Source organism: Ricinus communis, chromosome 1 (genome assembly GCF_019578655.1).
Source record: "Ricinus communis isolate WT05 ecotype wild-type chromosome 1, ASM1957865v1, whole genome shotgun sequence".
NCBI classification, from domain to species: Eukaryota; Viridiplantae; Streptophyta; class Magnoliopsida; order Malpighiales; family Euphorbiaceae; genus Ricinus; species Ricinus communis.
In genome coordinates this window covers 8,345,167-8,367,505 of record NC_063256.1, presented here as the reverse complement: position 1 = coordinate 8,367,505, position 22,339 = coordinate 8,345,167, and the positions used below count along the sequence as shown (strand labels likewise).

The 22,339-nt window shown below is 34.5% G+C and overlaps 4 protein-coding genes across 7 annotated transcripts; 2 read left to right on the top strand and 2 right to left on the bottom strand.

Moving 5' to 3' along the window:
• The first annotated feature begins 66 nt into the window (after positions 1–66).
• LOC8267363 (transmembrane protein 205) lies at positions 67–2,530 on the top strand. Of its 3 annotated transcripts, none has more exons than XM_048372338.1 (4): positions 67–399; positions 671–890; positions 1,568–1,766; positions 2,235–2,530. In XM_048372338.1, exons 1-4 carry the CDS (start codon positions 206–208, stop codon positions 2,279–2,281), a joined length of 660 nt encoding a protein of 219 aa, XP_048228295.1. In that variant the 5' UTR covers positions 67–205; the 3' UTR covers positions 2,282–2,530. The 3 variants fall into 3 exon arrangements, with proteins under 3 accessions (XP_048228295.1, XP_048228298.1, XP_002515303.2); XM_048372341.1 differs by lacking the exon at positions 2,235–2,530 and adding an exon at positions 1,873–2,125; XM_002515257.4 differs by lacking the exon at positions 2,235–2,530 and having other exon boundaries at positions 1,568–2,125.
• A 6,695-nt stretch (positions 2,531–9,225) lies between these two features.
• Positions 9,226–13,450, bottom strand: LOC8267364 (phospholipase A1 PLIP2, chloroplastic). 2 transcript variants are annotated; one of them, XM_015716946.2, is made up of 6 exons: positions 12,426–13,450; positions 11,275–11,787; positions 10,881–10,940; positions 10,516–10,651; positions 10,235–10,416; positions 9,226–10,146 (listed from the first exon to the last, which is right to left on the bottom strand). In XM_015716946.2, exons 1-6 carry the CDS (start codon positions 13,035–13,037, stop codon positions 9,565–9,567), a joined length of 2,085 nt encoding a protein of 694 aa, XP_015572432.1. In that variant the 5' UTR covers positions 13,038–13,450; the 3' UTR covers positions 9,226–9,564. The 2 variants fall into 2 exon arrangements, with proteins under 2 accessions (XP_015572432.1, XP_002515304.1); XM_002515258.3 differs by having other exon boundaries at positions 10,235–10,651.
• Positions 13,451–14,609: 1,159 nt separating this feature from the next.
• Positions 14,610–17,198, top strand: LOC8267365 (transcription initiation factor TFIID subunit 13). The gene is made up of 6 exons (XM_015716930.3): positions 14,610–14,802; positions 15,295–15,430; positions 15,513–15,550; positions 16,161–16,220; positions 16,308–16,382; positions 16,913–17,198. The coding sequence occupies exons 2-6, from the start codon at positions 15,328–15,330 to the stop codon at positions 17,021–17,023; spliced, it is 387 nt and encodes a 128-aa protein (XP_015572416.1). The 5' UTR covers positions 14,610–14,802; positions 15,295–15,327; the 3' UTR covers positions 17,024–17,198.
• A 252-nt stretch (positions 17,199–17,450) lies between these two features.
• On the bottom strand, positions 17,451–21,409 carry LOC8267366 (dnaJ protein ERDJ3B). The gene is made up of 10 exons (XM_002515260.3): positions 21,054–21,409; positions 20,814–20,962; positions 20,591–20,720; positions 20,156–20,270; positions 19,585–19,701; positions 19,235–19,321; positions 18,235–18,294; positions 18,066–18,143; positions 17,862–17,933; positions 17,451–17,779 (listed from the first exon to the last, which is right to left on the bottom strand). The coding sequence occupies exons 1-10, from the start codon at positions 21,122–21,124 to the stop codon at positions 17,621–17,623; spliced, it is 1,038 nt and encodes a 345-aa protein (XP_002515306.1). The 5' UTR covers positions 21,125–21,409; the 3' UTR covers positions 17,451–17,620.
• Positions 21,410–22,339: the final 930 nt, after the last annotated feature.

Here is a 22,339-nt window from a genome sequence, read left to right as displayed (position 1 = left end):
GTTCATATGGTTTTCGGCTTTTCAGAAAAGTCATTGTTTTGGGCTCTGAACAATTTTAGTTTTGGGCTTCAAGAGATAACAAAATTTTCAGAAGGAAAAGAAGTTTCTCCAGTTCCGCCTGGTGACTTTTTTATTTGGCAATTTTGGTTGTATAGAAGTAAATAAACCAAACCCACTGGTTGTTCCATTTCTCGAATCGTCGACGATGGGTTGGTTAACTCGATTTGTAGCAGCAGTGGCTTTCTTAGCCATAGGCATAATATTTTCCCCAGAAACCTTTGGATCAAAGTCAGTCGGTCAACTGTCCACTTACCTGAAACTGGCTCACCTCCTCTGCTTTTCCACGGCTTTTGGTGCCGCTCTTTGGGTCACCTTTATCGGTGGCATCATCATGTTCAAGTAATTTCTTCTTCTTCTTTTTTTTTTCAGCTCAATTGTAGCCCATTCTTGTCCGTTTCTTTACTCTTGCTTAATTATTAATACAAGTCTAGTGGTTAATTATCTCACTCAGTTTAGTTAAATTCAACGAATTAAGACTTTCTTTACTGCTACATCTTCAGATTTTATTTGTTTTCTTGAATTTGAACAATCAGTCAAAGAAGAAAATGAATCATTTTCTTCGAGGGTGATGATTAAGAAACGATAATTGTTAATACTGTGATGATTTCAGGAATCTTCCAAGGCATCAGTTTGGTAATCTGCAAAGCAAGATGTTTCCTGCATATTTTTGGTTGGTAGGTGTGTGCTGCGCGATATGTGTGGCATCATTTGGTTATTTGCATCCCTGGAAATCAGCATCCACCGCAGAGAAGTACCAGCTTGGGTTCTTGCTTTCTTCCTTGGCTTTCAATCTTGCTAACTTGTTTGTGTTCACTCCCATGACTATTGAGGTATAATTCTCCTTATTTCTTGATCTAGGTTTCTTTCAACAATTTTCACTATTTGCTGTGTTGATTCTACCAAATTGAGTTTCCAGATCATTTCATAGAGTGGTTTTAGGTTGTTGAATTACCATTTGTCATATTCTTTTTTAGCTTTCACCTACTCTTTGCTTGTTTGTTAGGAGATTGACAGAAAAAAAAAATAATAATAATAATAATAATAATAAGCGTTTCATTTTAAATTTCTTAAGCGGTTTTAGGCACGTTGTTTCAAGGCATTGAAAAATTTGATTCATCTTCATGGTCAAATCTTTTATTTGGATCATATTGACTGGAAACCTGTGGCCTCAAGTTTCCAAGCATTGTATCATGATTGAAAAAAAAATTAAAAAAATTAAAAAGAAACTTACTTTGTTGTTCTATGTTCTCAACTACCATGTTTTCCCTAGAAGCATACCTAACTACCAGTCAGGGAGAATTAGCAGCATTAAGTTCAGTGAGTGATAGTTCTTTATTTTTACTTTGTTTTTGTTATAACGTTCCACTTTGAAATATTTTCTAAGAAATAATGCAATTCTCTCATTTTTTTTTCTCTTGGGCTGTTATTAAGTTCAAGTTCTTAGTCTGTTTATGCTTCTTCTTTTTTTTTTCACTTTATGAATTTTGCTTCTGGTACGGTGGTTTAGATGATGAAGCAAAGGCACAAGGTGGAGCGAGAACAGAACATTGGAGAAGAAGTTGGATGGTCAAAGAACCAGGAAATTGCAAAGACTAATCCAAAGCTTGCTGCCATGAACAAGAAATTTGGCATGATCCATGGTTTTTCATCCCTTGCCAATATTATGTCTTTTGGCAGTCTTGCCATGCATTCGTGGTACTTAGCAGGTAAGATGAATCTGTAATATTGAATTTCAGATTGAAACTTGTTTAAGGCTATGGATTATATTTATTGGATAGACATAAGTGCTCTCTCGTTGATATATTTTCGTAGTTCCTGGCCAAGTTATGTAGTTTTTGGAAGTGTAAGAAGTTCATCATCCTCAGATATGTTGAAATGGTTATGTACTTTTGAAAGTTCAAGAAGTCCATCATCGTCAATGAAGTTCACATGAGGCTAGTAGTTGTCTAGTTGATGGATATATACTTGTGCTTTTCGATATGAGATGTTGAAACAAGCATTCTAGTTCTCAAACAATAATTGCCCTTTGGCTTTTTATGTATACAATTATCTTTCATTTTGAGAATTGTGTGAATGCTTAACTTGTGCTTCCGCTTTTGGCACAATATCGGATCTTTTTGCATCTCAATTTCCAATATGCTGATTCAGTTTCTTTTTCAACATCCAAACATCAGATCAACTTGGCACTGTCATCCTGGGAGGAGTGCATCTCCCCAGTTAAGTAAAAAATGGTTCAATTTGCGACACCTTCTGCCTCTTTTGATTGTGTAATGTGTCCACCATTTATCCACAGCAGACCATAATGTCATTACTGAGCAAGGTGATTTGAGATCTTGAGAATCCTGGAGCTTATGATGCATCAACAAAGAATTTAACATATATATAAAGAGATGCCCCATGCAAAGATATCCTAAAACAATGTATAATTCTCGAGTGGCATGCAACCAAGGAGCTGCAATTATATCTGTAATATAAGTTATTCAAAAAATTAAAATTTTTAATATAATATTTTTAAAAACTAAAATTTAACAAGTTTTTCAAGAATAAAAGTTTATAATAAAAGTTCTTCAGGAATTATATATAATACTAGTTTTTCATGAACTAAATATAACAGTAGCTCTTCAGAAACTAGAAATTAATTAACATTAACTAATATCAGATAATATATCTATAATAAATCTAGAAATTAATTAACATTAACTAATATCAGATAATATATCTATAATAAATTAATTAAAATAAGATAGAAATAAATAAAACTATAATCCTACAAAGTATGTAGATAAAATTATAATTGCAATATAAATTGATATTAAGTTAAAATAAAAGAATTTAGTAGAAATTCAAAAGCTACAAAACCAAAAATAAAGAGTTAGGTGCTATATACTCATTGGACTATCAAAATGGGTCATTGTAAATTCAATAAAGATAGATTATAGTTTCATGTGATTTTTTTTTTAAAAGATAAAAAAAAATAACTCTACCTTGAATCTTATTTTAAGCAATCGTGCTGATAACGTATTATAAAATAAAGATAAAGAACAAAGTAAATAAAGAGAAAAGGAAAAGTAATTATACACATACATATATATATATATATATATATATATATATATATATATACTGCACAAGACCAAGATGATCTAGACTTTGAAATCAAACCTTTAGACTCAAGATCTCTAATCTCGATTCTACAATGGCTTTCTAAAAACTCATTCATCTGAATGGGTCTGGCTTTAGTAGGGATTTGCTTATCTGAAAAATCGTTTTCATATGGCAAATCTACCATATGTTGCTTTCGATTCCAAAAAGCATTTGGAAGATCAGAACAGAGTTCATTCTCAATTTTTATTTGAAAATCAGAAATTTTTCTTTGAATTAAATCATTTTACAGTTGATCTAGGATTCTTTTCAAACCCACATCTTGTTGAAGATGAGAAAGATGGGTCTGTTTTCCTTTGATCAAGGCATTGATTTCGAAATTGTAAATAGAATGAGCTTTGATAAGATTCAAATTTCTCTTTTTTTATTTTTCTAAAAGAGGAAAAACAATCTTTGAATCCTTAGCTTTGAAAATAATTCCAGCAGTAGTCACTTTGAAGGGAGTTATCAAATTGATAAAAGGAGTCCATAAAATAACCGTTTGCTGAAGATCTTTTGTAAGAATAAAAACATTCTTTAGGGCAATATTGTTATTAAGAATTGCGGCTTCAGTTTTACCAGCAATCTTAATCTTTGAAGAATTAGCTGAAGTCAGCCTTTCTTTAGTTTCTTGATGAAACCTTCTAGGAACCAGTTCGCAGTTGATACAATTGAGGTATGCTCCTGTATTGAACAAGGCGATGGTTTCTATCTGGAAATCACCAGGGAAAATAAGCTTTATTTGAATCAAATATTTTCTTAAAGTAATTTCCTTTAAAACATTGATAAAGTTTTCAGGAACATTTTCAGAAACTTCAAGGTTTTAAAAATCATTTTCCTCATCAGAATCAGAATCACTATTCTGCTTGAGGATCAGGCTTTGAAGCAAAACAAAATCATTTTGTTGTTTTTCTTTCAACTCTTTGAGTTCTGTTTTGATGGTTTTAATTTCCTTCTGTAGTTCCTGAACAGTAGGAAGAGGGTTTTTCAACTTCTTCCCTTTGTCCAAAATCATAGTAAGATCATAAGTATTCTTACTAGAAGAAGGAACCAGAGATTCAGTTTTTAAAATCTCTTTTAAAACCTGTTTTTGAATAAGAGGATCACTAATATGCTTTGTTTCAAGAAGAGCTTCTTGTTGCCTAGTGAGCATATTAATGTTCTTCGAAGAGCTCTTTGAATCATCTCGGAACAATCGATTGAGGTTTTGATTTCATCAATTTGAAATTCTTCCTCACTGTTTGAGAACTCTGATTCAGAAGAATCAACTAGAAGAGCAGAAATTTTTGCTAAAACTTCTTCTTCTATTTGGAGCTCATGGAGTCTCTTTGAAAACTTACAATACTTTGAAGTATGGCCTTTCTTACCACATTTAAAGCATGTAATTTTTGAAAAAATCTTTTTTGGAGTCTTTCTTTGAAAATTTTGAAAGAAATTTTGAAGATGGTTTTTTATAGAAATCTTTCTTGCTTTTAGAAGGCTTTCTATATTTGGAAAATCGTTTCTTTTTGAAAGATTTTGAATAAGAATCAACTTTGCATTTTCCTTTGCAGCTAAGAGAGGGCTCTATTGGGTTGTACTCAAACTGGTTACAGAAACTACCTAATTCCTGCCTAGTCTTTTTCATCTCCCATTTGAGCTGTCTTTGAAGCTTAAGGTCATGACAAATCTTTAATCCTTCTTTCTGGGTTAGACTGACTAACTCACCATAAGTGTAGAAATCATAAGGGATTTGACCGTTATGGGCTTCTCTTATGGTATTCCTAACTCTTTCACCTAAAATCTTAGGTAAACCGGCTAAGAACTTTTCTTTCCAGAAAGGTTGGCTAGAATCTTCCCTAAGCATGACTCTGGTTAGGAAAGTGTCTTTGTAATTTTGGAAGTTGCTAAGCTTCTTGCAGGTAAGGTTGCTAAGGAGCTCGGCATTTTTGTCTTTGAGCAGAGAAGGGTCTCCTATGAAATGAAGGGAAATAGTGAGGATTAGAGTTGACATTGCATCCTCAATCGGATTTCCTATTTCATCTAGAATGGGAGTTCCTTCTACCGTGGTTTGGATAGCACCTAGGATTTGGAGTTGCTGTGCTTGAGTGAGATGATAATCCCACCATCCTTTAAGCTGGCCAGAAAATCCAGCTATCAGGAGCTCAGCAATGGCTCTATCTGAGGTACCGCTTTGGGTTTTATAGACATTGGCTGCCATGGTCATCTGTTGCAAGAGACCAAGGATATTGTACTCAGACATTCCATCTATATTCCATTCATAGACATAAGAGGCATTGAATCTAGACTGGGTTAGTATGTTGTTCCTATTCTCAATTCCTAAATCTGGAGCAGTACTCCTAGGAGTATTCCAGGTCAATCTAGGGGATTGGATTCCCAATCTGTTGATATTGAAGGGTTTTTGAATAGGGCTTTCAAGCTCTGAATCGTTAGACTCATCGCTTTGGGCTTGTCCTATAGCACTGATATTCCTACTACTTTGAGGAGTATCTGGTACTAGGTTTTTAGATGACCCAGAGGTTGCTAATCTACTTAGCTGTTCTCTGACTGCTTTGGCAAACTCAGTTTGCTTTTGGAAATGGTCTTGGCTTGGCTTTGTAAGCTGATATGGCTTAAAAACTGGGTTTTTAAGCTTTTCTGACTGGTTCGACTCTTTTGGTTGACCAGTATTGGGGATTGGAGAGGTCACAACTACAGGAGGCTTTTGAATCTGGTTTTCTATCCTAACCAATTGCTTTCCTATTGTGTTTAGTCAGGTATTTGAGAAATTGTTCTGCTGAACAATATTCTTGACATTCTTATTTAGGTCTTCGCCTACCAATTTGTAAGGTGTAGCCTCTATCTCACTCTCTCCATAAGGAATGGTTATCTTCCTAAGGGGAGGATGTTCCGACTGGACAGTTAGGTTTTCTTCTACCTTCCATTCAGGGGCTTTGTTCCTTACTGTGACAGGACTAATGGTCTTATCCTTAAAGGGAGAAAGGATACCATTTTTTTTGCAGTAAATTTGAAACCAATCAAAAAATTTGATAGACATCCAATGTAATCCAAATATTATGATAACAAATATGGATATTTATGGTATTTTTTGAAAAAAATATAATGATATTTAAAGAGGCCGAATGGCGCATTACAGCACAACATCTAGTCTATGTTGTTCATGATAAACTGGATGAGGGCCTATTGTTTGAATCCTATAAACCCCTATTAGGTCAATCCATAAAAATGTGCCCTTATAATCAGGTTCAAGGCTTTTACAAACGGGCTTAAACATCACCCGAGTACCGACTCAAATGCCTGCTTCTCCTTCCACCAGTCTTTCTCTCTCAACCAACAGCTACTATCGAAAACACAGCAACAGTTGGAAGGAGTTTCAGACACCGCTCCAGCTGAGTTAAGCTGATGATCCACATCCATAAAAGCAATTGATATATCATTCAAGAAAAAGGGATAGAAGAAAAAAAAAAAGAAAAAAGAAGCAGCTGTGCAGAGTATTTCGAAATCATTCTAAATGTTTACAAATAACATTTTTGAGAAACAATACTAGAATATAGCCTTTATAGTGAGAAGGACAAACATATGAAATGCTGCAAAATTGTAGGCTTTTCTTTTGTCAACCAAATATATGATTGGAATATCAAGAGAGGTTCTTCTTGCCGATCAAGATCATTACAATCTGTCATATTTATTTCTCTACAATTAATTAGAAGTTGCTTGGAATGCATGAACTGGTAATCTAGGCCAAGAATAAATTCTGGTTCGTGTATAAATTGGTTGTTTGTTGGTAGCAAACCCCCCAAATCATAACCACGAGTCTTGACTCTTGAAGCTTGGTTTGAGTTTAGTAGATATAAAGCTAAAGTTAATGCAGCCATAAATGCAATGGAATAATTTTGAAAATGCAATGCGATCCATATTAACATTTTATCACTATGTTTATAATAAAAAGACGGTGCTTTTTTAGGGTGGATTTTTTTAATAAACTCACTTCAATTTATTCAACTCTTTATAATTTTATAATTATGAAAATAATTAATATCTTATGAAAAATAACAATTTTTTACATATTTTTTCACAAATTATACTAATTCTCTACAAGTGTTACTATAATTGTGAAAAAATGAATGATATTACAAAAAAAAAATTACTTTTATGAAATTTAATAATTTGTAAAAAATATTAAATTTCTTGCAATCGTAAAATATGTTGCTAAATTATGAAAAATGATAATGCTTTTCATATGTTTTAATTTTTTGTAAGCAAAACTAATTGCGAAAAATAATAACTTTTATGAAATTGAATGACTTAGAAAAAATTAGTAAATTTATAAAAAAATATTAAATTCTTTTATAATCGCAAAATTTATTGCTAACTAACGAAAAATCACAATCATCTTTATATTCTTTTACAAATTAAGCTAATTTTTCATACATTTTAAAAGCACACAAATTTTTAAAATTACTTTATATTACTTTAGCAAATCTTATTTTAATTGGTAACATATAATTACGAATTATCAATTTAATATATATATATATATATATATATATTGTCATTACCTTATTATTGGTGGATTAAAATAAAATATCATTACCTTGTATTAAAATAAACTAACCATAGAATTTTCCGTAAAAGATACATACAATTATACAGTAAAATGTAATTTTTATTATTTAAGTATCTATTTTATTTATAAATGATGTAAAAAGATACAGCATATATTGATTTTACCTTATTGAATATTGAAATTGAAGCACTGATGATAGAATTCGGCATCCGATCACCGGATCTTAAGAACATATGACAAAATTTGAACATCAGCGGCTGAATTTTAACAATTAGTCATCAAATCTTAGTACTTGAACACTGAATTTTAGCAACTAGTCTTTGAACCGGCAATGACCACCAGATTTTATGAACAGACCATCAAAATCGGTGACAAATGACAAAAACTCGGCGGGAGGCAGTGGTCCGATAGTTGGATAACAGTTGGTGAAATAATGTCAACAAAAAATCTATAAAAGTAAAAATAAAAATATTCTAATTATAATTTATACATATGTATTGTGTGTAATAAACATTAAATCACTTTAAGTGCAATTGATACAATGATATTTCATCAAATTATCTTTATCGAGCAAAGTAGCAACAAAATGTAATTTAATTGAGTTTTTTCTTTCATATAATTTGTTACTGTCTAAATCAAATATTGCATAAATATCTACTAAAGGATGCTTGAATATTGAAGTTCTTTTTCCACTTTCCAACTATATGCCAGGGCCCATTAGTACCCACTAGTAAAGATTCGGCCTGTCTAGTGGTCCACCTCCAACCCTTTTGTTTTTCTTAATAACTCGCCACAATCTCTGGTAAAAGCAACAAAATGTCAAAATTTATCCAAAAGGAAGATTGACATGGAATGAAGACGACACATTAACCCAACACACAACTATATCACACGCACGTAATAGAACAAACGGTAAACAGGCTGACTATGCTACGCCTTGTTGGATGGATTGGCACAAATGGCAAATAACGAATAGCGCCACCAGCCATTTTGGACTGTGGACACACCCCATTGAGCCATCATCAGCAGACCCAAGACTTTTTTAGCCTCATGGCTTGTCGATTTCTTTTTTGTCCTGCATGTTACTTTTCCATGTGCTTAACGTGGGTCATATAATGAATCTAAATCTACACTCAGATTCCTACCTTTTACCTTACTCTTGACTACCCATCAACGGATAGTTTGTAACACTCAAGGCTATTACAGCATTACAAATTTTACAAGTCTTTGCCTCCCCAATATCACAACTGCTATAGGTTTTAGATTGCGCTGTTGTCTTTTGACTCAATTATCGCCATACTGAATTTGATAGTTTTAAGAACTGATCCAGAGAGATATTATGGATGTTGGAGAGCATAATAAACTTTGATGTTAGTTTCATGTTTATAACATGCACACGTCAAGCCTCGCTTTCAGATCTATCACACTAGCAAAGTCAGAACTGCAGGGGCCAAATGTAATAAATCAGAAATCTTTGAAATTGATGATACAGAAAGAGGTAAAACCTGATAACTGCACAACAATAATATGCTCATAACATCAGTTCTCACAGAATTTACAGCTAGATTCCAACTGTAAAATCTTTTGTATGGACCCAAACTGGTCTGTAGTTTCCCCTCAATATAATATTTCAACATTTCCAGAATTATAATGCACTGACAGAATTTGAATCTTCTATTCTTTTTTTTTTTTCTTGAAATGAATAAAGAATCATCTAATGATCTTGCTGGCCATGTGAATGTAACCTGTACAACATCCCATGACAGAAATGCAATGTACCTATATTGATGGGCTAATCAACGGATGTTGATCACGCTGTATGCCCCCAGCAACAACAATCTTGCGGGGAATAAAAGAACCACAAGCAAATGCATGTGCTGTGATGCGACAAGCCTGCTGAACCTTTTGAATGATTCTCTCCCTGTATGTAAGACCCCAGAGAAATTGAATTGGCTTTGGCCCATGTTGTTTGATACCAGAGGCCTCTCCATGAGAACACCACCACCAGCAATGCCCCGCGGAGCCAAGATAGACCACCAGAACTTGCGGCGATTCTCTCTTTTGGATTTTCTTATGCGATTCAGTTCTTGCCGAATTACACTGCGCACAGATTTTAAGTAAGAATTCATGTCGTGATCCCTTTGAATGGTCCCTTCAGAACCATATGCAGAGCGGTCACTTAAAATCTCAAGTGGGTGCGGAGAGTTTAAAAATACACTCTGTGCAGCCCGGAGTAGCTTCTCTGCATCATTTGCATCAGACAATGGACAGCTTAGAAAATAAAGGCCACTGCCTGATGGAAGGAGATGATGGTGAGGGGAAAATTTCTCATCAGGCTGTAGAATTATAAAATCCCCCATTGGAGCATATAGGAGCTTCTGCAGTATCAAGATGCACACATTTAGTTGATGCTTCGTGGGCAAAACCTCAAACGAATTAAGTTCTATTTAAGTGTGGGATGCTTACTTGATTATTAAGACAAGGATGATTCCTGAAGCTCCCGTTGACCGCCTTTAAAAGCTCCGCAACGTGGTTAGGATAATTACAAGAGAATGCTCGGGGCACGATGTCTCTATGCATTGCAATTGCCTGAACATGACTACGTGGCAATCCAAGCTTGCGAAGGAGAGAATCACCACCGCACATAACTGATGGTGCACCAAATGTTATTACAGGCAGTAAGGCTGAGACTGGCACTTCATTTCTTATGAACAACATGAGATTTATAAGTAGAGACAAGCTCCCACCAAGAGAATGTCCGGTGAAACGAAAGGTTGCACGTCTGCCACAAGACTTTAGATGAGTTCGGACTTCTGGCAGCATTTGTTCATACATACCTTTGGCAGCCTCATAAATACCTCTATGCACTAGCACATCCAGCCCCTGGATTATAAAGACAAAACAATTTTATCTATGTTAGGCATGCTATATGAAATAGTAGCCCCCATTTATATTAATCTGCAGAAAATAACAGCATTTGACAAGATAACTCTGAGAGATCAGCATTAAGCACTTGAAATAATCCATCAAATTCTAACTAGTTAACATATGTAGAAAACAAAATCATTAAAAAAGGTGAACTAGTATTTGCCCACTACAAAAATAAATTTACCTCAAACTGAACAGGCTCGAAAAGTAGATTTGCTTGCCAAGATGCTAATGACTCAGATCCCTGCAAAACACAAATATGACATGGAATAAGAACATGCATACAGAAGATGCCCATAATAGACAATTAGAAAGAAAAAAAAGGCATCCATTCACACTCATATCTGATCATTTATACAATGGCAATCATTAATTGGTTAAAAAGCAACTAGTGCATGCTCTAACGAAACGCATATCTGCAAATGTTACATTTCAATATGCACCACCAATATATGTAGAATAAATTTAATGGTTGCATTGTGATCACAAGCCAATTCCCTGTTACCTCACACTTAGGCAATTCACCAACACATGTCATAAAATAATTCAGTTATTTACAGTATTAACTAATAGCTTACCTGAATCACAAAGTATCTAGTACCCTGGTCATCATCACATATAAACCATTCACATGGTGAGGAATGTGTTGAACTTAAATCATCAGCAACAGCCTGCTTTACTTCTTCCTTTGCAGCAACCACAGCTGTCACTGAGTCAGTGGTTGCCATGAGAGAAGCAACCTCAGAGTTTATGCTGTTGACATTTTTATTGCCTCCATTGCTGCCTTCAGGTGAATCATTACCAGCCTCAGATTTTGAGGATTTGAATGGAAGTATGCTTTTTGTATGAGAATGCAGATATGAAGCAGCAGAGGCAGCTATCTGATAAGCAGCAGAGGCACTTATGTGATAACCATTATTCTTCTGTTCCTTGACCTCTGCCTCCTTCTCTGGAACCCCTTTCTTTGCTTCTGCTTCTGCTTCTTGATCTTCAGCTGACACCTGAATTTTCTCTGTTTTCATTGATAATTCTCTTTTATCTATTGATGAAGTCACATAATGAAGGCCACGATATTTTAAGAGATTTCCTGCCTGAATTAACCAAAAGAAGAAGTCCATCAACATTACAATATGCAGAAGCTATATAATTGATCAATTTTTTTAAAATGAAAATACAACACAAAGATTACAGAACTTAAGAAAACAAAAATATTGATATAATTTCTATGAGGTTCATGTTTGAGCAGATGACTTGAGGGCTTTTCAAACACAATATTCGAAAAACAAGAAGGAAAACTTCTTTGCCCAATTACTCTTTTGGTTCAGGTACCCTAGATACATTGTTAACAAAATCAGTAGACAGATACAAGACAACCGGGCATTAATGAAAATGTCCCAAAACCAAAAAATAAAAACCCAATACTTCATCCCCTGAAGACAGAAAAAAGCACATAACTTGAAGATTAAAGAAAAATGAAGTCACATGATCCAATCTACTCAATCTTTCGCAACAAAGTGAATATTAGAACTTTAGCAGGCAAGCTGGATCTAAGACCACATAAACCCACCAATGAAATCTAAAAACTTTCTAATCACTTCATAAGCACAAAAAGAAACAAACTTACACAGATTTCTTCGTTCTCAGCAGAAAAAAAAAATGTAAATAAATAAATAGTTTAAAAAAATTCAAAGCAAGATCAAAATAATCAAAAGAAGCAAACTTTGGATACCTTGATCCTGGGTATGCAATAAGCAAGATTTCCAAGATATGACATTTGTGCGTAAAGCTTAGCTTCAGCTAATGAAACCTTTTTTAACAATCTTGAAAATGAATCCTTATCAAATTCAATTCCTTTTTCGTCATCATCATCAACTCTACACGCATCACAGTGTTCCTCCACCTCTTCCTCGTTATTAACGCCGCCATTCATTTCAACAACATCCCTACCACCATTATTATCTGACTCTTCACCGCCACTTCTTTCCTCTTCGTCCTTCCTAAGTGACCTCACGTGTAAAATCTTTAATACCCAGTTATTCCCATTCTGTACCTCGGATAATGAGCTCATTGATTTTGTATCAGAATCCTCTTTATTCTCCACCAGAACGGCGTCGTCTACAGCCATCCCATTATATCTATTATTATTGTTATTACTCTTACCTCCTCCAGGCCAAAAAGATTGCAAAGGGTACCTAAATGAGAATCTTGAAGCTGCCTTTTGAGGTGGCGTAGCACTCACCTGAGATGCATTTGCACGCACTTCCAAGGCGGCGCCGCCACCGCCGACCGAGATCGACGGAGTAATACTGTGAATTCCAGGTTTTAAACAAAGACTATCCATTTTCTTGCTAGAGCTAAAATTAATAAATCTAGAACGTTCAGTTCTTGGTTTGCTTGTATCAAGAACCAAAATTAACAAATCTAGAACGTCAAGTTCTTGTTTTGTTTATATGCTTTATATATTTATATTTGCAAATAGAATGAGAGCCCTCCAAGATTTAAAGCGTTTACGTGCACCCACAATCTTTGAATTTTCCCTTTGTCGTCTTCTTCTTTCTTGTTCTTGTTTCTTGTTTCTTGATGGATGCAATTGAAATCTCTTCTGTTTAAGATTACCGAGAGAGAGAGGAAATGGAAAGAAGAAGTTTATTTGGAATGGAATGCGTTTATAGCCCAGCCAAACTGTTACCAACCTTCACGATCACGCCTTTTTTAACTATTTCTTTTTCTCCTTTTTCTTTCAAAAAGAAAATATTTATATTTTAGCCGTTTAAATTCGTCTATAAATACAGGGGGGACTGCTTAAACTTAACCTAGCTGTAACGACGTCGTTGTGAAGTCTTACTATGGGGTTCCTTGTGCCAGAGATACCGTGTTGCAGACAGATGAAAGGGTTTGATCAGGTACGCAAGCGCGTGTTGTCTGGTAGGACCACGTGGAGGTGGGATATATGTAGAGATAGCCACGTAAGAGGATGTAGATGAACTACAACATACCATGCCAATATCGAGTGACGTGTCCGTAAAAGTCTTTACCTTTTGTGTTTCGAACGGATGCAAACGACTTCCCTTCCTCTCCTGATCTGCTACACGGTTGTGCCTTAACACGTCGCCTTCCTATGATAACTATTTACACCTTCGCTATCCACAATGCAACACTTGTTCTTCTCTTCTCATCTTCCTCTCCTTTTTTTTTCTTTTTTTTTTTTCCAAACAAATTCGAGAAAGATTTTATAAGTTGACCTGATTCTCACCATATTATTACTTATTATTTTAATTATAAAGCTTTTTAACTTTTAAATTCTAAATTAAAATTTATTAGAAATTAACATTTTATATTTAATTTGAATAAATACTGAATATAATAATCAATATGTATATAATAAATTTGTTAATGAATATTAAAAATATAATTTATATATTATTTCTTAAATTGAGAATTAATATATACTTAAACGAAAATTTTATTAGTACTAATATTTACCGTATATACTAATTCTTTTGCCGACGGCATTATTATTATATTGACATTTTCAATTATGATATATGTTTTTGGCACAAAATTAATAATCATTTGCCCTTTTTTTATGGGAATTTTCTTGAATTTAGATCGACTTTGGTCAAATTTGACTTTTTAAATATAGTTGCGGGACTGATTTGGTTTAATTAATTAAGTTCAAATTTATAATTAAGATTTCGTATATAATTAAAATATATCTCTTTAAGCGTTTTATTTACGAGCTGGACTTGTCAAAACTGATATTTTCAAGTTTGGATTAAAGTGGCTTGAACCGACCCATAGGTCTATTTAAAAGTTAAATTGGGCCAAAAGGATCTTTTTGAAATGGGCCCAAACTAACACAGTTCTAAAGTGAACGAGCTGTCGTCTTATACCTGTTACTCACTGCAAGATTCGGAGACCAACGGCTCGTCGTTCGTCAACATCGTCTATTCTGTCGTTCCACCTTTTCTACCGACTTAACAATTCGATGACTAACCTTTAATTTATGCAGCTGTTCTAAGAATTTGTTAGTGAAAGTTTTCAATTTAGGATTCTGCACAACCAACGATTTCAAAGATTTTGGCTTTACTTTGAACAATCAGAAGGTTTGTATTAATGGTAGTTTGTTGGATTCTTTGATTTTGGTTGTGATTCTTTATAGCGAACGGTATTGAAATTCTTTGGGGTTTTGCCTCTTTAGGGGTTGAGATTAACTAATATCTTTTTTTCTCCTTAAAAAAAAATTATGTAGGATTAAAGCCTTTTATCCTCTTGAGATTGTCAGTTCTTTTTCTGTTCTCTGTTTGATGGCTTAGAAATGGCATGTTAAGCCAATACATTTCAAGTCTTAATCTTTGATCTTGATATAGATTTATTTGTTTATGTTTCTATGATTAGTCATCTCAGCTAGTCTTTGATAGGATGTAAATATTCAATTGTTCATGTATAAATTTCGTATACGTTTTGTCAATTTAAGTAAAACATGTTTTCTAGTTGTGTTTTGTGTGCTTGCTTATGGCGTTGTTCTGTTTATATTTATATGATTAAATCATAACATTTTATTGTCTGGTGACGATTAATTAATTCTGGGGTGATAGATATTCCAGGGGGGAATAAGTAACACACGGAAGATGAGCAGTTCCTTCACAGGTCCCTCTTCCAAATCGAAAGTTGGGTCCTCACAACCTTCTGAAACTTCATTTAAGCGAAAGCGAGGTGTCTTTCAGAAAGACCGTAAGTAACATTCATGTATAATTTTTGTCGTTCTGGTTTTTCCATGCATTTTATGTTAATTCTTCACTTGCGGGTGCTGCAGTGCAACACATGATGTATGGTTTTGGAGATGATCCTAATGTAAGTTATAACACATTATAACTTTACATTTTTTACATGTTTTGGCCTTACAATTTAATGTTACATGCCTAGCTAATAGCATATAGAGTTTTTTAGTTATTATTTTGTTCCTCTAGTTAAGAGGCACACACACATAACCATCGGTACTCCATATGCATTATTGTCAAATGAAAATAGACACTTCCTTTTCTGAACTCTCATGGGCAAACACGAAGAAGCCTTGAATGAGGTTGTTTTGCTCTTGGAAGTGAAACATCATGTCTTTTCTCTAGAGTGAGTTAGCATGTAATTTGGCAGCTGGTGACTCTGTAAACATTGATGAAAAACAGTTTGCTTTTGAGATGCCAATACCGAGCACACTCTTGTAAAGCAGCAGATTTGATAATCATTTCTACATTTGTCTAAGCCTTGTACAGACCCTTTTTCTGTTTATATCTTCCGCAAATGCAGGAAAATCTTTATTCATTTTATCTCCTAATTCTTATGAAGTACAAATAATTGTCATATCCCCCTTGTTAAACGCTTTAGTGCAAATGTTACAAAAGTTTCATTATCATAGATTGTTTTGTTTTCTTTCTATATATTTATGAATCTTTTGCTGCATGATCAGCCTCTTCCAGAATCTGTGGCACTCGTGGAGGACATTGTTGTGGAATATGTCACGGATTTGGTAGGCATTATTTTTTATCAGCAAGAATTCTTGGCTTTAAGCAAGATGTTATGATGGATCTCATAACTTTTTGCTACCTTTTTGCAGGCACATAAAGCTCAAGATATAGGATCAAAGAGGGGAAAGCTATCAGTTGAGGATTTTCTGTACCTAATTCGCAAGGTATTTTTTTCTACTATTTAATTTGGATGATTCTTATTTTGGAAAACTCTGCCTCAAAAGCGTTCGCACATTCCTTCCTGTTTTATTATGCCCCATTCTGGCCTGGTTAAATTCTTGATTGCAGATGGCCAACAATTTATCTATTTTTGTGCCAAAAATGAATTAAGTGAAAATTCGCTTTCTATTTATGTGCCAAGGATATAGAAAACGGGGTGGCATGTTAGGAACTGTGCTTAACAGAGTCCTATAGACATGTGAACGCTAAGTAAATCATAATGCTCTTCTACATTACAAGCTACTGTTCCATCTATCGAACAGTCAAATCAGTGGATACTGCAAGGGTTTTCAAGACTATGGGTGGGGAAGCATTTGAACATCTATCATCCCAATCAATGCCTTTCTACTGCTGGAACATGTTGCTTCCTTCATGCTTTTTGTTGCCTGAGAAAAATTGTTGCTTATACACCATTGTTTTTTCTCTCTCTAATTCTCCAGTAGGTTCAGAATGATTGATTCCTTTGATCTTGCAGGATCTGCCAAAACTTAACCGCTGTACAGAACTGCTATCTATGCAAGAGGAGCTGAAACAAGCTAGGAAGGCATTTGAAGTAGATGAGGAGAAGCTAGCATCGGCTGAGTGACATCAGAGAACACTTTGCATCTTCCTGTTACTATTGTCTTAGCTGCTCGTCTGATTCAGTTGGTGATTCTGTAAATAATGAAACCGGTCTAATTACGGTGCCTTAGCTTTAAAATGTTCTTTTATTGGTTGCTAATCTAAGTTTTAGACGTGCAATATGCTTGATTTGGTAGAAAGAGAATTTCCCAGGTGGGAAATGGTCTACTCGCAAAGCTGGATCTACAGAGTTCTGATTGTTAATGAAATGTAGTTCTCAATATAAAGTAGATCTAACTGGAATGTGGGGTCTACGTAGGTTATGGCTCATCTAAAGTGTATCCAAATATTAGAATAATGAAAATAATATAATTAGAAGGATCATGCAATATATCAGTTCTCTCACGCCAAAGAAAATTCCGATTTCTCACTAAGAGACGAGACAAAGATAATGGATCAAGTGGGCAAAAAAACAGCTGCATTAATTTGTATGATGGTTACTTGCTACTTAACAAGGTAGTTGACAAAACAGAAGCCTCGATGTTTTTTCCTGAATTTCTATGTAAATCTATTGTTACAATGGGAACAATTTAGGACCCAATAAAAGAATTAACTCTATACCCTAGCCAAGAGTTGCCTTGATTTTCGTCTTCTGGTCTTCAGTTAATGAGGTGGGGAAAAGAACCTCAAATGTGACGTAAAGATCTCCTTTCTTCGTGCTGAAATGCAGAGGCATTCCTTCCCCTTTGAACTTCCTTACTTCCTTAGGCTTAGTGATTCCCTGAACATAATTCCCTGGTTTATTAGATCAAATATATCCAAATAATATGCAGCAAGTTATAAAGGATAACATCCACACCTACCTTTGTGCCTATGTCCACTAAATGTTCATCGAGGTGTTTAATGGTCTTCTCAAAACCAACGAGGGCTTGAACCTAAGGAAAATAAAGAATAAGAATCAGAGTTCCCTTCACATCACAATCACACAACAAACACGAAGTGAAAAATGAAAGGTAGGATTGGGGGTGGGATTGTACAAAGAAACATGCTTAGTCCAAGCAAGTTACCAGTGTTATTGTCACAGTTGTGCGCAGGTCATTGCCCTCCCTCCTGAATCGATCATGGGCTGCTGTACGAATACGGAACTGCCAAAAGTTTGAAAATTGTTAGTTGTAAGAGTTCAAAATAACAACTGCAATAAACAGTAGTACTGCAATTCACTCTTAAAAGACTAACCTTCAAATCTCCAGGCTCCCCATCTATTATTGGTTCACCATCTTCGTAGAAAACCACCTCCTAAAACATGCATAGCCAATGTCATAAATGTCTTCAAAGAAACTACAAGTGATGACGCTTAGAAAACGATAAGAATTCCTAATACCAGCATTCCTATAAAAGTCTTTCTGAAAACATCAGGCTAAAAAGTATATAATAAAAGTTTGCAAGGTTCAAATTCCACAAAACTAACACCAAATATAAATAGAGAAGACAATTATGGTAATACAGTTAGTATAGTCCAAGATCTGATGACAACATCCAAGAACATGATTGCTCATCAACATCCCTCAAGAGAGTTTGTCGGCCATAAATGATTTGTAAATACCCCAGAAGCATATATGAAATCAGTACTCTCTCTAAATGAAACTGAAACCAAATATAAATGCCCAACACACGCATCATCTATAGAGGGCTGTAGTGCAGCATTTAGCTTACTCATTACAGACATTTCAAAGTTAAGAAACCTCTGGAAAGTACAAAATGAAGTGATTTTTAAAGAGACTAATGCATAGGAAAGAAGAGTGCTGTATCGAGTTAAAGATACTGTGATGATGAAGATGTATATGAAAATGCAGAACATTAGAAATTTTTATGAGTTGATAGCAGCTGGCAGCAGCTGATATAGAGATTTCTCTTGGTTGATTTGTGTTCTCTGCAGCTGGATTATAGCTGCATGCTTTTGTTAGTTGGTAATGTTTTTTTGGCGCAATAACAGTTGCTTTCAGTGATTAACCGGAAAAAGAAAAGTTAAGAAACTTTGACCGTTACGCACCAAAAGCCTTTTGTAGCAGTTGAATAGCAATTAATATACAGCATAAACAGGTAACTAAGGGGGGGCGGGCGGAACCAACAAAAAGGAAATGTATAGCAACTTCAATATGCATACAGTGTGGAGTGCAGAAATTTCCATCACAAAGTGATATTCAGTATGTTAAATCAGAGGAAAGCCAATGCTTACTTGTCCATCCTGCATGCCTTTCTCAATATCAACCGTGACAAAATATCCCTCCCGTTCAAATTTGACATTTTGGCATTGCTCACAGACCTGAAAGAATATAATGGGGAGATTAATAAACCTGGAGTAAAGCCTCATAAGTGACTGTGATTGGCACAGTAATGTCAATAAAACCATCTAGCAGAATAAAAATCAGAGCAGGTGAATATACTCTCATTTACTCAGCATATAAAAGCCAGTAGACTTTAAAAGAGGCAGCAGACAGTTGTTAATTGATTATGGTTCTCAATCCTCATTTTTCTACTTTTATCTTATGAAATTTCAACTACAAATTTGTTCAGGCAACTAAATACCTGTTCTGTCATCTGTTGAAACATTCCTGGACCAATTTGCTTATGATAAACTTCATTTCTGCAGTTACAGCGTCTTTTACCAGGAGCTGGCTTTATCACATTTTTCTCCCTCCATACCTGGAAAATGCAAGAGACAAGACAAGACTTTTTAACAAGCCAAATCATAATCATCATAACAAACTAATTTCTATTGCACCAAGTAGTAGACTAAACAAAAGAAAGCATGCATGCCTCGCATTGGAAAAGACATGTTAAGTAATAACAAAGCTATATGACTCTAGCAGATTATTCAACAAAAGTTCTGAACAATACTAATAGATACTTTATTCACATCTCATGCAAGGATAGAGTTTCATCCCTGAAATAATAATCAATTTTCATTATGGAGCTTGGGGAGGTTTTGTGCTAGGCATGTTAACGTGTTAATGTAGAGGAACAGACAAACATTCCTAAAAGAAACTCCACAACAACTATTGTAACAGGGGCTTATACACCTCAGGTATCCTCACTCCAGCAAACAAATTCAGTTTCTATAATATGAGTGCTCAATATCAAATATAACGACCCTCACCTTGAGAGAGCCACCCATGTACAAGTCTTCCAGTGTAGCATCCAAGTCGACAATTACATCATCCCCTTTTACAATTTTCTCTTCCTCTTCCATCGAACCTCCTCCACCAAAGAAGCTACAAAGAGGATTTACTTAGATAGGAGCTTTATGCAACTTATCATAACACAGAAGAAAATGGAAGCTTATACATGCAGTACAAGACCCACAAATTTCCAAATAAAAGGTCTAATCCTAAATGCAACATACATACTCAGCACTTTTGAGGGCAGCACCCAAATAGAAGTAATCTAGATATGCATGATAGCGCGCAAGTACCTAGGGAATAAGTAATCTGCATATTTAATCTATACAAAACTTATTTTATGTTTGATTATATAAAACATAAAATCATTCCATCAAGCTACTTTTTGAAAAGCTAATCAATAAAGAAGTTACCTGAAAAGATCTTGAATGTTCATTCCCATTCCTCCACCTCTCCCTCCGCCAGCCATATGCTGTTTAATCCCTTCTTCTCCATACCTATCATATATATTTCTCTTTTCGCTATCCGACAACACCTCATATGCTAAAACAAATAACATAATTATATAACAATAAAAATCAAATCCTCAAGCCATCATGAATGACAACATTAAATTAGAGATTATTAATTGATTACCATTATTAATCTCAGCAAATCGCTTATTAGCCTCCTCATTTCCAGGATTCTTATCAGGATGATACTTTAATGCCAGTTTTCTATACGCTCTCTTGATCTGCTCATCCGACGCGCTCTTGGGTACTTGCAGTACATCATAATAACTCTTCCTGTAACCAAAGTAATTCAGCATACTTATTAAATGATAACAAAAAAGAAAAAAAAAACAAATAGATGTAATGTAATGAGAAAGATGCATACGCTGAGATGACAGAGAGTACGTAAGATAGAGCGCATAATAGAAACAGCAGCTTTGCTTTTCTATACGCCATTGTAGATTTAGAGAATTGGATCTCTCCAAATCTCAAAAACCTTTAAATCTGAGTATCTAAATCTCTGTCTCGCGGGTTTTCTTTTATTCTCTTATTTTGTATTTTTTTGGTTCTTCTTGGCTCTCGGTTTCTTCTTCTTCTTCTTCTTCTGGTTCTTTAAATTTTTGGTTTCCTTTTGAGCAAGAGACCTTAAAACTGGGTCGTTTTCGTCGCGGCCTTGAGCACCAACAGAAACTCCAAAGGAACCGATGACTTGACCACTGAGTCTCCGACTCGGACCTTTTCTTTGCAACGTGTTTTTATTGTCACGAACCAATCAGCGTAAGCGAGAGGCTGTTCTGCCCAATCATATCCGCCCACGTAGTAAAACAACTTAAATTTAGTCGCTACGTGTAGAAAATTGGTTTCTTCTTTTCAAAAGAAAATTTTAATTTCTTAAGAATCAATCAAACGGCACCGTTTATAATTGCTAGTTTCGCTTTAGTACGGAGGCAAAGCAGTGGACTCAGCATTTATTTTGTGTAAATGAATGGGCTAGAACCCAGAGCATTATCGGTTTATTATTTGACAAATCTACTTTGGGCCTTAGCAATCCTATATTTTTTTAAAATATTTTTTCAAATTTACGAAATTATTTTATTATTTTATTAAAATATCAAAAATATAATCCTTTTAACATTTTTTTCTTTTAAATTACGATTTTGGTTTTCTTTAGTTATTGAAAATAATAATTAAAACATAGTAATTTTTTAAAAATAGTAAGGTATTTTGAGAAATTTCCTATCTTTTTCTCTTTTTTCTTTCTTGAATTGCAGTCCAAAGGCATAGCAAATGAAGGAGACACAACGATCTCAGAATTAGAGCTGAGCATGGATCTCGGTGATTTCCGCCTGAACCGAATAACCGTACCGAAAAATACCAGAACCGAAATAATCAAAACTTTTTATAACCGAATTGAACTGATTCAAATTTTTTTACTATTACGGTATGGTACTGGTTCTTTAGTAAAAACCGTACCGTAAGCGATCCGTCTTGTACTGATCCGGACCAAACCGTAGAACCGAATTTTTTACATATATTTATTAATAATTATTTATTATTTTTATATTATATAAATAATACCTATTAAAAATAACTATAATATTATAAAATATTTTATACTCTATAAAAAAAATTTATATTTATCATTTTATGTAATTCAAGCAATTATTATCG